Source organism: Haliotis rubra, unplaced genomic scaffold (assembly GCF_003918875.1).
Source record: "Haliotis rubra isolate DU_JTF1 unplaced genomic scaffold, ASM391887v1 Scf357, whole genome shotgun sequence".
Classification (NCBI taxonomy): domain Eukaryota; kingdom Metazoa; phylum Mollusca; class Gastropoda; order Lepetellida; family Haliotidae; genus Haliotis; species Haliotis rubra.
This window is the reverse complement of record NW_025767032.1, coordinates 83,209-99,836: the sequence shown is the minus strand read 5'-3', so window position 1 is coordinate 99,836 and position 16,628 is coordinate 83,209. Positions and strand designations below refer to the sequence as shown.

The 16,628-nt window shown below is 40.9% G+C and overlaps 2 protein-coding genes across 2 annotated transcripts in view; both read left to right on the top strand.

The window, feature by feature from the left end:
* Positions 1–4,408, top strand: part of LOC124285277 (multidrug resistance-associated protein 1-like) — a 48,833-nt gene extending 44,425 nt beyond the window's left edge. The window contains exons 27-29 of the mRNA XM_046721480.1: positions 2,788–2,954; positions 3,435–3,629; positions 4,237–4,408. Coding sequence (XP_046577436.1) covers positions 2,788–2,954; positions 3,435–3,629; positions 4,237–4,351 — 477 coding nt within the window. The 3' untranslated portion in view covers positions 4,352–4,408. The remainder of the gene's footprint in view (positions 1–2,787; positions 2,955–3,434; positions 3,630–4,236) is intronic.
* Positions 4,409–6,727: 2,319 nt separating this feature from the next.
* Positions 6,728–16,628, top strand: part of LOC124285279 (multidrug resistance-associated protein 1-like) — a 32,057-nt gene continuing 22,156 nt past the window's right edge. Inside the window, exons 1-8 of the mRNA XM_046721481.1 lie at positions 6,728–6,802; positions 10,010–10,186; positions 12,230–12,337; positions 13,029–13,090; positions 13,545–13,679; positions 14,302–14,571; positions 15,022–15,199; positions 16,106–16,426. Of these exons, the coding sequence (XP_046577437.1) occupies positions 6,770–6,802; positions 10,010–10,186; positions 12,230–12,337; positions 13,029–13,090; positions 13,545–13,679; positions 14,302–14,571; positions 15,022–15,199; positions 16,106–16,426 (1,284 nt within the window). The 5' untranslated portion in view covers positions 6,728–6,769. The remainder of the gene's footprint in view (positions 6,803–10,009; positions 10,187–12,229; positions 12,338–13,028; positions 13,091–13,544; positions 13,680–14,301; positions 14,572–15,021; positions 15,200–16,105; positions 16,427–16,628) is intronic.

Here is a 16,628-nt window from a genome sequence, read left to right as displayed (position 1 = left end):
TGTGCATTTGTGTCATGATTTATCCGTGCTTGTCTCAGATTCCTTGAATGTGTACTTTGTAGCAGATGTACAGTTGTCCTTGCCTCTGCATCTTGTGAATGTATATTGTACATTGCCATATTTATAGTTTTGTATCACGTTTGTTTCTGTTATTTGGCTGTAAGTCCCCATGGTCCCTAGTATATGGTGACCTAACTTCATTTACTGGCCTTATTTAACCCGTTTATATATTGTGCATAATCCGTATAGTGTTATTGTTTAACGTAACATGCTAGTTTTACATCTCTAACTGTGATATTCTAGCAGATTTACTGTCATTCATTAACAGGTGTTAATCCAACTTAAATCATTTTGTCATGATATGGCTGAAATACTGCCGATGTGACTTTACATTTTAACTCACTCACTCATTCACTGTTTAGGTGGCAGGGAGTCCGCCTTGAGATTATCGGAAATATCATCGTTCTAGCAGCCTCGTTGTTTGCTGTCATCTCAAGAGACGTGCTGTCAGGAGGACTTGTTGGATTGTCAATATCATATGCTATTGAGGTATGTGGTTAGTCTTGAATAATGTTGTGTAAATACAACCAGGACATATATGGGCTGGACCCGTGAAGATCTGGTTTTGAACTGGTCTTCCGCAACCCATGCTTGTCGTACGAGGCGACTAACGGGATCGGGTGGTCAGGCTCGCTGACTTGGTTGGCACATGTCATCGTATCCCAGTTGTGTAGATCGATGCTCATGCTGGAATGTCTGGTCCAGACTCGATTATTTACAGACGGATCCATATAGCTGGAATATTGCTGAGTGCAGCGTTAAACAACAAACCAACCAATCTGTGGATTATGCAGTACAAATGTGATCCATTCTCGTGTTGACATTGAACTTATCATGACTTTGGTCGCCCCAGTTTAGATTAAAATGGTTCGTCAATATCAATTAGAGCGCGACTTGACGGTAAAAATCATAGGCTTATGAAGTTTATGAAACGAGAAACTTACATCTGTCATTGGCTTATACACAAAAGAATAAATCCTACTTTTGGATCTCCGAAATCAATTTGTTGTAAGCATGATATATGAAAGACATTTCAAAATTTGATGCAATACCCTATTTTGACTTGTACCATACGTTCCCGATTTGTTTCATTGTACAGTTGACAAGCATGTGCATATGTTTATGACGGCTTGGGCAGGTTACGCAATCATCACTTTATGACAAACACATGCTCTGCCATCGTATCTCATGTTGTCAGTCACTGTATCGTTTGGTCCAGACTTGATTGTTTACAGATCGCATCGAGCAGCTATAATACCGCTGAATGCGGCGCCAAACGCCTACTCGTGATATAGTCAGAATTTGTCAATCGACCCTGCTTTTAGCAGCGATTTGGATGTGGAAAGGATTTTGTTGTGTCTATTTCAGATAACGGCCAACTTAAATTATTTGGTTCAACTGATGGCTGAAGTTCAGACACAGGTTGTGTCCGTGGAGAGGATCAAACAGTATACAGATATTACATCAGAGGTGAGGAGAAGAGAAAAGTGCGCTTTTTCATTGTGGAACTTTCACTCCACTATTCGGACCAAGTCAGAGATAAACGAAAATAGCAGTACGTGCAATCTCGAAAGCCTACATTTTCATACAGATAAAACACATGGAGGTGTTTTGAGTATTTGGTTCCAAATAGCCTAGATAGTAACAGTGAAGTAGTGCCTATCAATAAAGCACATGGACAATATATTAAATAAGGTTTCCGACATTTTTCCTCTGTACACTTGTGGTTTAGAAAAGGACAAAAATTTGAAAATAATTTGATCTTGATAATAGTCATATACTATCAAACTGTTTGAAAGCGAAAGAAAACAATGCTATTTATATCTAGCCAGCATGGAACATACCAGAGAGACGTTCAAATCACGACTGGCCTGACTCGGGGATGGTGAAGTTCCTCGACTACTCAACTCGGTACAGAGAAGGCCTTGACCTTATACTCAAAGGAATTACGTGTACTATTCATCCCAGGGAAAAGGTACAACATAGTTTGATTCTTTCACCTCAAGCACCAGACGGCAATGGACATTGATAAAATACTGTCACCAGCAAACAAGCATTTTTATATAATTGACGCTTTTAACATTAGCTCATTAAATTGTACCTTTGATATGAGCGAGGAATAAAGAGTGTGATCTGTATTTATGCATGAGTAAACAAGAGGTTTGTGGTGTTACTGGTTGTCAGGTCGGCATCGTGGGCAGGACGGGGGCTGGGAAGTCTTCTCTGACTCTGTCCCTGTTCCGGCTGATAGAAGCTGCAGGAGGAGAGATCAACATAGATGGCGTTGACGTCAGTACACTCGGGCTGCATGACCTTAGGAACAAACTCACCATACTCCCTCAGGTAAGCCTGCATGACCTGAGGAACAAACTCACCATACTACCTCAGGTAAGCCTGAATGACCTCAGGAACAAACTCACCATACTACCTCAGGTAAGCCTGCATAACCTCAGGAACAAACTCACCATACTACCTCAGATAAGCCTGCATGACTTCAGGAACAAACTCACCATACTACCTCAGGTAAGCCTGCATAACCTCAGGAACAAACTCACCACACTGCCTCAGGTAAGCCTGCATAACCTCAGGAACAAACTCACCATACTACCTCAGGTAGGTCTGCATGACCTCAGGTAGGCGTGTAGTGTAAATATCTAACAAGCCTTTCTTTCAATCTGTCTGTCGTAACTGAGGCACCCGTATTCTGAGTTTGAATGATGTTTTCAGGATCCCGTATTGTTTGCCGGAAGTCTGCGAGGCAATGTCGACCCCTTCAACCAGTATTCAGACAATCAGATCTGGCGGGCACTGGAACAGGCTCATCTGAAGACGTTCGTGGAGGTACTTTCTGACGGACTGGAACACGAGTGTAGCGAAGGAGGAGGGAATATGAGGTACAGTATAGTATTTATGCTTCATTATTCCACACCTTGTTTGGACTCTTGTGGCTAAGTATATATTCAATGCTTGATATAACATACGCTTGTGATGTATGTAGTGACTTGTGTCGGTCAGGAGGTTACTAGGTGAGACAAGGCGGTTTATGTGTCACCGTACTTGGCCAAGATTGCCATAATCTGCAAAATGGGAGCATTCGAGGTTAAACAGCATTTGCTTTTTTATTGCTGGACATTATCCAAGAATATTTCTTCTTTGCCCTGGTATATCTGATATGCATACGCATATAATTTAATTGTCATGACAGTCGACTTTGGTCAAGTAACAATTCAAAAGTAAGTTCTTTTCCCGAATCCTACTTCTTGTTATTCTTTAATGAAATTGTCTAGTTGTCCGTATTTAGGTGTGTGAAGGGAGTCGATTGCATGTCCAATTATTGGTACAAAATGTTTCTGAAATATACTCTTGTGCTCCAGTATTGGTCAGCGGCAACTCCTCTGTCTGGCCAGAGCACTTTTAAAGAAGACCAAGGTTCTTGTTCTGGACGAGGCTACATCGGCCGTTGACATGGAAACAGATGATCTGATCCAGCGGACCATCAGGTCAGAGTTCAAGGACTGCACGGTGCTGACCATTGCCCACAGACTCAACACAGTCATGGACTACGACAGGTATATTTTTTCACAGACTACTCTATATTGGCCTCGTTTCTGATAAATGTAATACCAGGCCCAGTCGTCAGTGTGCGCTCAAACCTTCATTATGCCTTCCCTGAACAGCATACTAACAACCTGCCATATTTGGGTGTTAGAATTTTAACGGTCGCATTACCATTTCATCCTGAAGCCTAGACTTCAAGCAATGTCTGGGTTTTTTACTTTGTTTGTAACATGCCCATGTTGTAATGAGTCCCAACCAATAAATGGACACGCTCTAGGCTAGGCTTGGTGTGAGGCAGGGCACAAAACCCTAAAAGCTCTCAGCACGGAAAAACAATTATTCAGTGTAGGTTTTATGTACAGTATCGCTTCTGGACATTCTCGTGATCTTCCATCAAAGACTGTGAAGCACCACTCGTAATATCTTTCATCGAAATCTAGCAAATCTACTGATAAAATCTCAACTACCCACAGTCCATTTTATTGTAAGCCATAAGAACGCTAAAGCTTCTATGCTTCTACATTCAATTGCATTACGTGACATTGGATCAGAGGTCCCTCACAACTCGCAATACAAATCTTAGTAATGATGAATTAAGAAGTAGAACGTATCTTTCAGGATCCTGGTCCTTGACAACGGCCGTGTGTGTGAGTTTGACACACCCTCCTCCCTGCTGCAACAGCCCGACAGCATCTTCTACAACATGGCCAAAACAGCAGGGTTAATAGCATGAGGGCTTTATGTAACGCATGATTGATATTTTCACTGCTGAATAAACAAAATAATAGTATGATGTGTATGTTGTACAGGAACCTTGCTTGTTGTGTTGACTTGTGTTCATCATAACTGATTCATCTCCATGCTATGCTACTAATCTATTAACAACTAAGAACAACAACCATTTTATTTGGAGGGTCTCGGATTGGATTTTTTAACGCAAAAGGTTAACAACGTTAACCCACGTGAGACGTTAGATTGCGGCGACTGGTTGCTGGATTGTCTCCAGTGATCATCCTTGCAACATTTCCAGTAGTGGTTCTGCCTCTCAAAGAGATTGATTATGACGGCCTTCTTTTTACTAACCTGTTAAGAAATGTTTTATCCTCAGCTACGCTTGACTTCTTTGACTTCTTTTGATACGCTTGCTTGTAATAACACTTAATAAGACATACACAAGCAAACTTTCCTTGCCTAAACTCATCCAGCCTACTTATGTGTAATAATTTGTTTGAATGGCATTTAGAAGTTGGTGGTATAGAGATGTCAAAATAGAGAAGCTGATCATCCATAAAGTCTTGTCATCTTTAAGTGTAATAACACTCAATTAGCCATACACAAGTAACGAGCTTGCTTACGTGTAATGGCACACAATTACTCCTAGAACCTAATCATGCTCATTCTTACAAACAGTTTTACTAGACTTTACACACGCAACAGGAATCGTGAGTGACACGTGATGTGCTTCATTCCATGTTTATGCCCATCACGTACCCATGTATGGGAGACAATCTTCCGTCACCGGTTTAATCCATTATGCATTTTAAGACCACACAAATAGGTTTCTCTAATGATAAAAGTTAATTGCATTTCTTGGATGAATTAAAAAAGAGCACATGACTACAGACCAACAACATTCATGCTTTTTCATGTGGCCAATTTGCCCATCGGTGTGGCAGCCTTGACATTTTTTCATGTCAATTTTGAGGTGAGATGTTGACACGTTGCCCTCTTGACCTGTCCCTGATGTCTCGGAACACTGCGCCGGCACCAGATTGAACACAGATGCTCCCTGTTATACAGTATTATATATTTTTCTTCTTTTCACCATGCTCTTTATTCCCCCAAAAGAAGCGTTTTAGGTGCTGAAATCTGGCATGTGTGCTTCTTCCTATGGCGTGTAGTACATTCTTCAGTCAATAGATCTCTCTGATAGATTGTAGTATGTATTCAGAATGATTTTAAACAAACCTTTTAATAGTGTCTTTGTTGAGAGAGGCGTTCGAGTAGCCTAGTGTTTAAAGCGTCAACTCGGGTTCGATTCCCCACTTGGGTGCAGTGTGTTAAACCCCATCTCTAGTGTCCTCTGATATTGCTGAAACATTGCTAAAAGGGATGTAAAAGCATACTCGCTCAATAACAGCGTTGACATTATAGATACTGACTATCAAGGTGAGCTACAATACCGAAGCAACATTTGTGTACAATTTCAATTCTCATAAACCATATACTAGTATGCAAATACAAATTCAAAATAGCAGACAAACAAAAGAATACAACCTATTAGCATTATTTCTGACAAAGAGATGTATATTAATATATTGAGATTAAATTTACTAAGTCTCATGAATTTTTTGCAAATAATATTTTTGTAAACTTTGTTACATTGAGAAAAGAGGTTAGATGAGTGGGTAAATTCTGTTCCTTTGCAATCAAAAATATAATGATATTCATCTACGATGCTTTTAGAAGTGCATAATTGACACGTTCTTTCATCTCTTGGAATATTACACCAGCGGCCCGTGTCAATAGGTAAATTATAGTTACATGTTCTAAAACTCAATAATGATAAAGAAATACGTTTGAAACTCCTGCTGTAGGTATATACATCGGCGAAGAGATTCGAACCTGCCCAAACCACATGCGTAATTAAGCATTGAAGGCAGTGTTAATCCCAGCTGTCAATGATGGGAAACCAATACTGCACATTATCCTCCCGCATAAGGAAGCACATGTGATACAAGTGAGTTTGTTAAGAAACAGTGCCTCTGTTCACCCTGCAGAAAATGGGTACCCGGTGGGATAAGTCATGTGACTATAACCTTTAAGCGCCTAACAGGCAACTTGGGTTATCCGGGGTAATAATGTGCTTTGCTTTGAGTGTTAGCGCTATGAGCACACCTGGTGTGGAGTTCAGCGCTATATCAATGGACACATTATTATTATTTTTTATACCAACCTATGTACACAGGCGTATTGTGTGTGGCGTGCCTATGATGGGGAGATACCTTAAACTTGCCAACAGCAGGTCACATGATGAAAGAGACCCGAAAGAAGAGAAATCAGGTCATGTCAGGTCAGGCTGATAAGCACATGTACTCACCACAATAGCTATACCTTCAATGAAGTTCCTACCATTTCACAACCACTCACAATGGCCTCGCTGTGTAACGGTACGCCGGTATGGGTAAGTAAGCTATATACATACACTCACGGGCGTGGGCCTGTTTCAGTGTACACACATCGTTCACTATCTTATAATATGTAAGTGTATTGTGTATACAGGATGAATAATACTCATGTATACACTGATATGTATTTCCACATAGTAATTGTTATTTCGTCGAGTCTCAGAGAAATGTTTACACGATGTGTTTCTGTATAGTTTTGTCAAAGGCAGTCTAAGTCCCATTAAACCCCGCTTTCTGAACAGTATCGGTTATGATACATATTTATTTATGTATTGTGTATTTAGTGTATAGTGTAGGAAATGCATATATAGAAATGTTTGTAAAAACTCTAGCCTTTTATGGTAACGTTGTGTATATGATGATGTTGATGTGATTGTATTTCTGTACAGCGACCCCTCGTTCATCTGTAAACCCCACGTTCCGGAATCATACGTTTAGGATCTATATAACCATGAAAACTGGCGATCGTGTATCACTGTTATAAACGCTATCATAATGTAACAACACATCCATATGAATTGCACTCCAAACGTAGTACATTATCATGGAAACACTTTGATAAGAGGGGTACATAATTTTCTAAAGATATATTTACATACTAAGGATTAAACGAGGCAAATCTTAATTCAAGGCATAGAAGGTATGGGTGCAATTTCCTCCCAATTGAGGTTATACTCTGATGCATGTTGTTTCATGCTTATGTATGTTTTTTATTGGTAGTGTGATGTATACACGACTGCTTCAGTTACAAATTGTTACGTTGAAACCATTATTCAAATATTTGTATTAGGGCAAGGTCAGAGAGGTCTTTCAGAACAAAAGATAAGCTTTCGATTGCACCACTCGTAGTAATACCCATTTCAATGAGTCACGTCTTGCTGAACAAAGGGAGATAACGAATGGAGACACACATTCTCACGTTCACAAACTACTACAAATATCGCAATTACTACCACCAATACTACATCTACTACTACAATAGAGCAATATTCACCTACTCACCATTACTACAACTGCGACTACAACTACCACTACAACCACAATAACTATAACTACTACAACAACTACTATTACTACATCAGTGTACATGTATCGCTATTCTGCTCAGAATGCAGATGCAATGAACCCCTCACTTTTCTCCCCGCTTATGCTGCATGTGTAGCTCCTTTTCTCCCCGCTTATGCTGCATGTGTAGCTCCTGTGTTCCTGGCTTATGCTGCATGTGTAGTTCCTGTGTTCCTGACGTAGGCTGAATCTGTAGCTCCTTTTCTCCCCGCTTATGCTGCATGTGTGGCTTATGCTGCATGTGTAGCTCCTGTGTTCCTCACTTATGCTGAATGTGTAGCTCCTGTGTTTCTGGCTTATGCTGCATGTGTAGCTCCTCTGTTCCCGGCTAATACTGCATGTGTAGCTCCTGTGTTCCTAGCTTATGCTGCATGTGTAGCTCATGTGCTCCTGGCTAATACTGCATGTGTAGCTCCTGTGTTCCCGGCTTATGCTGCATGTGTAGCTCCTGTGTTTCCGGCTCATGCTGCATCTGTAGCTCCTGTGTTCCTGGCTAATACTGCATGTGTAGCTCCTGTGTTCCTGGCTTATGCAGCATGTGTAGCTAATGTGGTCCGGCTTATGTTGCATGTGTAGCTCCTGTGTTCCCGGCTTATGTTGCATGTGTAGCTCTTGTGTTCCTGGCTTATACTGCATGTATAGCTCCTGTGTTCCTGGCTTATACTGCATGTGTAGCGTCTCGGTTCCCGGCTGATACTGCATGTGTAGCTCCTGTGTTCCTGACTTATGCTGCATGTGGATCTCCTTTTCTCCCCGCTTATGCTGCATGTGTAGCTCCTGTGTTCCTGGCTTATACTGCATGTGTAGCTCCTGTGTTCCTGACTTATGCTGCATGTGTAGTTCCTGTGTTCCTGGCTTATGCTGTATATGTAGCTCATCTGTTCCTGGCTTATGCTGCATGTGTAGCTTCTCTGTTCCTGGTTTACACTGCATGTGTAGCTCCTGTGTTCCCGGCTTATGCTGCATGTGTAGCTCCTCTGTTTCCGGCTAATACAGCATGTGTAGCTCCTCTGTTCCTGGCTTATGCTGCATGTGTAGCTCCTGTGTTCCAGACTTATGCTGCATGTGTAGATCCTCTGTTCCTGGCTTATACTGCATGTGTAGCGTCTCTGTTCCCGGCTGATACTGCATGTGTAGCTTCTGTGTTCCTGGCTTATGCTGCATATGTAGCCCCTCTGTTCCTGGCTTATACTGCATGTGTAGCTCCTGTGTTAATGGCTTATGCTGCATGTGTAGCTCCTCTGTTCCGGGCTAATACTGCATGTGTAGCTCCTGTGTTCCTGGCTTATACTGCATATGTAGCTCCTCTGTTCCCGGCTGATACTGCATGTGTACCTCTTGTGTTCCTGGCTTTGGCTGCTTTTGTAGCGTCTCGGTCCCCGGCCTAGTTTGTATGTGCAACTTTTCGGTTCCCGGCTGATACTGCATGTGTAGCTACCCTGTTCCCGGCTGATACTGCATGTGTAGCTCCTTTGTTCCCGTCTTAGACTGCCTGTCTAGCGTCTCGATTCCATGCTTAGACTACATGTGTTGCTTTTCGGTTCCCGGTTTACTCTGCATATGTAGCTCCTCTGTTCCCGGCTTAAGCTGCATTGTGTAGCTCCTCTGTTCCCGGCTTAGGTTGCATGTGTAGCGTCTCTGTTCCCGGCTTTTTCTACGTGTGTAGCATCTCTGTTCCCGGCTAATACTGCATGTGTAGCTCCTCTGTTCCCGGCTTATGCTGCATGTGTAGCATCTCTGTTCCCGGCTAATACTGCATGTGTAGCTCCTGTGTTCCCGGCTAATACTGCATGTGTAGCTCCTCTGTTCCCGGCTAATACTGCATGTGTAGCTCCTCTGTTCCCGGCTAATACTGCATGTGTAGCTTCTCTGTTCCCGGCTAATACTGCATGTGTAGCCTCTCTGTTCCCGGCTTATGCTGCACGTGCAGCTTCTCTGTTCCTGGCTTATACTGTATGTAGCTTCTCTGTTCCTGGCTTATACTGTATGTAGCTTCTCGGTTTATGCTGCATGTGTTCATGTTGGTTCTCTGTTCCCGGTTTGTGCTCTTTGTGTAGCTCCTCTGTTCCGGGCCTATGCTGCATGTGTAATGTTATCGACTTATTGCTGCATATCTACAATGGATCCTTCTGTTCCAGGACACAGACCTGACCTGGTACAACACATGGCCGCAGTTCACAGACTGCTTCCAGTCCACGGTGCTGGTGTGGGTGCCGTGTGGGTGGCTGTGGCTGACGTCGCCGTTCTACGTCTACTACCTCATGAACGTCACACCGACAATACTGTCATCACACTGGAAATATTACTTGAAACAGGTTACGTAATTGTTTAATTCACTATGCGAAACAACCTCAGACACAGGTAAACAAGTTTATTTATGATACCGTGCATGTGAAAGCTATTAAGCTTTTGACCATATATTTGTTGATACCAATATCGTTGCAAAAGATTGTATTTATCAGAAAGAACTTCTGTCTCAATTCATACTCGAATTCGACAAAATAAGTCCGTCTGTGATTGTTTTGATTGGGTTTAGTTTTACGTCACTTTTAGTAATATTCCAGCAATATCATGGCGAATGACACCAGAAAAGGGCTTCACACGTTGTACCCACGTGGGGAAGCGAACCCAGGGAATCGAACCCACGCCTGACCCACTAGGATACCCCACCGTCCCTTCGTCTGTGGGTCAACAATGTTGATTTTGGGAGTCAGCCTGTTCAGATCCAACCTCCATACTTCAACTACCAGCTCCCGCTAGTATACCTGTTTATGATTCTTCAATATTAATCCTAATAAGATTAAACGACTAGACTTAGAATTAGTCTTAGACATCCAGAGTATGTCCGAAATATTTTACAAGTTGTTCCATGTATCAAATTCCAGATGGTGTGTGGACTGCTTGTGCTTGTGTCAGTTGTGGAGATTATTCGGGCATCATCTGAAGACAAGTCTGAGAATTTCTCAGCAATCTACATTGCACCCATAATAAAGACATTAACGTTTGTATGTCTGACTTTAACCAGCAAAGCATTCTCTGGGGAACTGTTTGACAGAACTCTAAATGTTTTCACCCAGATTCATCTCTGCAAAACATGTGTCTCATTTAATTCATGTTCACCTTATATCAGTATTGAATACACTGGTCCGACGTTCGTTTTAAAACTAATAATTCAGATTCATCTTTGTGAAACTTGTATCTTATTTAATTCTCGTTCACCTTATATCTATATTTATCACACTTGTCCAACGTGGGTTATAACACTATTAATTCAGATTCATCTCTGTGAAACATGTGTCTTATTTAATTCCCGTTCAGCATATATCAATATTTAACACACTTGTCCACCGGGAGTTGTACATTACCGACACAAATACACGTAAAACGAAGTTCATGTCGTCCAAGATGTTTGTCTGTGCTGTCAATCCATCTTTGCTAATACAATACATACATTACTGATGAAATTTCGCAGAGTGCCTTCAACTATTATCTCAGCTAGTAGTCAATTTTAAAGCGTTTTCAAAAAATAATGTAAAAATTAATTTAAATATTATTAACCACACACATCCTATATGTACACGCTTATATCGGAAGACACATGTCTTCGAGCCTTGTTGGTTCCATCTGACATGTAGTTTGTTTGGCATGGCCTGTGTTTCCTCAGATTTACTCCATGGTTTTGCTATTCCTGGAAAGAAGGAAGGGTCTCACCACATCGGGCGTGATGTTCACGTTCTGGGTCCTTCTGGTTGTTGCTGCAGTAGTGCCTTTCTACACAAACATTAAACAAGAGGTACAGTGTTCACCTTGCAGATTGTAGTCAGTGATCTGGATTTCAACAGTTTTCCAATTAGCACCCCGATGTTGTGATTTGTCAGTAACATCCAAGATACATATGTTTTTTAAATAAAACTCATTTTGACTCTGTACTTACAATGTTTACTAATGCAGACTTGTTCTCGTCACTATATGGCTGGAATAATGCAGATGTGACGAAAAGCCCAACTCAACTCAACTCAACTCCAAGATAGTGCATTTGTTTACTTACGAATTCGGGTATGGTGCTAACGAACAAACAAATCGAAACGGGTCTAAAGTTGGAGTCGAACCCACATTGTGCATGTCCGACTCAAAGGACAGGATGCAACTCAGCACAGCTCTTTTGGTGTGTGCAATGGCACCAGGCCATACAAGTGCAACGGACAGAAGGCGACCACATATATGGTAAAGGTATTCGCCATACATCTACAGAATGGCATAGCTGTTAACTGTATCAAAATTGTATTTGATTAATGATATTTTTAAATGACTGTTTGCTTCATGTTGCTTCAAAACTAAACCATGGCCTCTACTTTCAGGAATACGATGTGGACATGTTCAAGTTCTGTATGTTCTATGGTTACTTTGCTCTGGTCATCGTGGAGCTGACACTAAGTTGTTTTGCTGAGGCGTCACAGCGGGATAAGGTACATCCAACATTTTATAATAAATACATTGTAATAATATATTCATTCCATTCATGTTCAAATTTTTACCTAATTCTTAAAGGACCCGTAAAGATCAGGGTTAGAATTGGTCTTCAGCAACCCATGCTTGTCGTAAGAGACTACTAACAGGATCGGGTGTTCAGGCTGGCTGACTTGGTTGACACATGTCATCGTATCCCACTAGCGTGGATCGATGCTCATGCTATTGATCATTGGATTGACTAGTCCAGGATCGATTATTTACAGACCGCTGGAGTAATGATGAGTGTGACGTTAAACAACAAACAAATGTTAAAAGAAAGACGTGCACGCATGTTTACGACCCATCTGGACATTTGAAACTCGCAGGTTTGGATAAACTTTAAAATATTGTTACAAGTGGTGTCATGGTGACAGTTACACTTTTTATCTTGCTCAGTACTGAACGCTTTGCTCTTATGATATGTCATGCACAGTTGTATGGCTTTAATCAGTAGAAGTTGGAAAGATTGCAAGTACATGAACGAACCAAGGTGAGACTTAAACATCATTTATTTACTTCTAGTTAGTATTAACAGGCGATAGGGTAGGTAAGTAGGTAAAGCGTTCGCTCGTCACGCCGAATATCCGAGTTTGAGTCTAACATTTCAGGTAAAATGATATCTAAGCTGATTGGATATTTATTCGACAGACGGATTCACCTGAATTGTCGGCTTCGTTCTTGTCGAGAATAACGTTCTGGTGGGTCAACAGGTGAGTTACACTGATTATCTAAGAACATCGTTTTTCCTTGCAGCCATGTACTGTAACTTTTATGATAAGATAAATTTAATGCAAAATGATACACAGTTATGAATATGAATTATCAATCATAATTTCATTCACATTTAAAATGCTACCTTGGTTTGTTAAACCCTCCCATGACATTCAGTTGTTCAGCGTAAGCGACGCTACTTCTAGGATTCTACGATGCCCAATAATTGGTTGGTTGGCTGGTTGGTTGGTTGTTTGGCTGTTTGTTTGATTGTTTGCTTGTTTGTTTATTACAGTCTTTGCTCATAAGTGACTTGGTCAATAGCACAGATACCTAAGGGAAGCATGTCGTAAACAGCAACTTCTCATTTCAAATAACTTAAAAACACATGAATTTTGTATTCTTCAGTGTGAATTCGTATTCATATTTTGCAATGGGTTCCTTCAAATTTAGTCTCATACTGAGAGGATACAGAAAAGCCTTAACTGAGAATGACGTGGACGATCTTCACCCGAGGGACAAGTCTGCCAACAACGTACCACGGTTCTTATATTTTTGGGATAAGGAAGTATCTAAGAACAGCATCAGGTAAGGCATGGTTGGATGATTGTAATTGTGGTGGCCTGGTAGCTCTTGTGATTGGTTTGGTTTGGTTGTTGTTTAACGCCGAACACAGCAAGATTCCAGCCATATGGCAGCAGTCTGTAAAGAATCGAGTCGGTACCAGACAATCCAGTGATCACCTGCATGCGCATCGATCTACGCAACTGTGATACGATGACATGTGTCAAACAAATTAGTGATGACATCAAGTGTTCTCAAAAGATTAAGTATGTCCAAACATACCAATAGCGTGGATAACATTGGTGTTACGCTGCTTTTAGCACCAATCCAGCATTATCACGCCGAGTGATTCCAGAAATGGCTTCACACATTGTACTCACGAAGGGAATCGAACCTTGGTCTTTGCCATGAGGAGTGCAAGCTTTTACCACTGGGCTATCATACCACATACCCATACACACAATTTGCATTGAAGCATAAATGAAGTACGCTTATACAAAGAAAACAATGTAATAGTAATGTTACATATGTGTGATTCTCGTGAAATATATCTGTTTTGCGCAACTTACGTTCATAGTTTTAACGAGAAACACTAACACTGACCCACTTAAAAAAATACTAATTTGTCATTTTTGTTCTTTTCCAGTCCCAGAAAAGCGTATGTAGAGGACAAAGTTGTTTATTCAAAGAACACGGGTAATGGAATTCGTGTTGAAGATTGCGATGAAAATACACCACTGATCTCCAGGTCGTCCAGCGTCAAGGAAATCAAAGATCCACCAGCTGACAAAAAGTTGGGAGCGAAGATTTCTTTGTTGAAAGTATTGTGGAAAACCTTAGGATTCCAAATCCTGCAGTCTCAGTTTTGGAAGCTGATCTACGATATGCTGTATATCGCAAACCCGTTGCTTTTAGGGTAAATCCTTTTTGAGTTGTTATTCCCAATTAAACTGAGCAGTTTAAAGGTTTTCTGCCTGTCGTGATACCTTCTGTTGCATCTCCTCATCCTAATAACCGTCTCCCCAAACCCCAAACGCCAAGCCCCAGACTCAACTTTCCCATCACACATCCTTCAGTCCGAAACTTTCTTAATTTTATTTCTTGAAACATCATTCGAACTGACTTTATTAATACTCAATACACATCGAAAGAGCAAGCTAAGGTGAAGACAGGATGCTGATCATGTCGGACATGAATGACATTGAGGTCATGCTGTCAACCACTGGTTTTCATAAGCAAAACTCAACTTTTTACATCTCGTTGGTATTGGTATGTTTATCACCCAAATGCAGACATTACACAACAACCCACCAACCTTTAACAAATTGTGTCTTTAAAACATATGACGATGACTTTTAACCTTCAGAGAGTTGGTGAACTTCACAGAGGACAAGACGTCGCCCGCATGGAAGGGTTACACACTTGGGATGACTCTCTTCTGTTCCATGCTCATTCAGTCGCTCACCTTCCAAGCTACGTGGCACCAATGTGTCTCCATGTCTCTCCGATTTAGATCTATAGTTATCTCGGCCATATATAGAAAGGTAGATATATATACCAAATCTCCATCACTGGTGAAATTGATACAGCAAATGCAAACCCATGCTAAACGTATCCTTCCTAATGTGAACCTTCTTTGCGACCATCTACAAATAAGAAAACATCCAAATGCCTAAACCTGTTCATTGTGAAACACTATGATCACGATTATGACGTAGAAGGATATTTAAATTTTAAGTCAGTTTTGATCATACCAATACAAATGCAAATTTAAACGGTACACAAGCGGTTGTTGTGACAAATATCCTCCGTAATACTTGTTCTTCAATAAAACCATACTAAAGTCACATCTCCATATGATACATTGGTCCTAACAATCAACACACGTTCAATTCATGAAGCCGAAAACTGTTTTTCTTAGTGTCAAAAGTGTAATAACATGTGTGCATTGTATACTTCAACTGAAGTCAGTGATCAAAAACACAGATGACACTGTGCTTATATTCACTGATATGGCAATACGAAAGGGTACTTGTTCACCTATGACAACCTTTCTGGATTAGATTGTTTTAAACACATTTTATTATCCAAAAAGACAAAGCTATTGAACACAAAGTGCACCACTTACTGTCAATTTCTCACCTTTCTGCGTATATATTTACTTTTGATGAACTTTGTCTCGTTCAAGGAGTACGCTTTAATTATATCAGCGGTTAAATGTCATTAACAATTTAGGTGGTAAGCCAGTATCCGTTACTTTTTTCCGAGTGCTTGTTGTCGTCAGAACTTGATAAATGATTAAGAAATTCACGCTTATGATGTGGTCGGAATTTTATGAATATTGAAAATATTTTGTCGGTTTTAGGTTTTATATTATTTTCAACTTTTGAGCTATAATTATTCATGAAGTTATTCATCTGTAATGTGTCCACATTTCGAAAACCTTTCAGGCTCTCACAATGAATATCGAATCTCGGCGTGAGTCTACTGTTGGCGAGATAGTAAACTTGATGTCGGTGGACGCTGAGCACATCAAGGACATGGTCCAGTGGTTCTGGGCAAGTTGGTCAAGCCTTCTTCAGATGGTCGTATCCCTGGCCCTGCTGTATAACACACTCGGGTTGTCCATGTTGGCGGGCCTAGGGTTGATGGTCATCATAATGCCTTTCAACTACTTCAACATGTCTTTGTGGGATAAGCTTCAGACCACTGTGATGGAGTTCAAGGACAAAAGGATGAAGATTATCAATGAAGTCTTTAATGGCATTAAGGTTGGTAAGGTTCTAATCACTTGTATGGGCGGGACATTCGGCAGTGGCATCGCCCTTCTGTTATGATAGCTTCGAATCTTGTGAAATAAAATTCATTTCTTGCATTGTGGAACTGAACCAAATTCACTAACTGAGTGAGTGAGTTAAAATTTAACATCACATCGGCAATATTGCAGCCATATCGTGACGAGGATTTGAATAA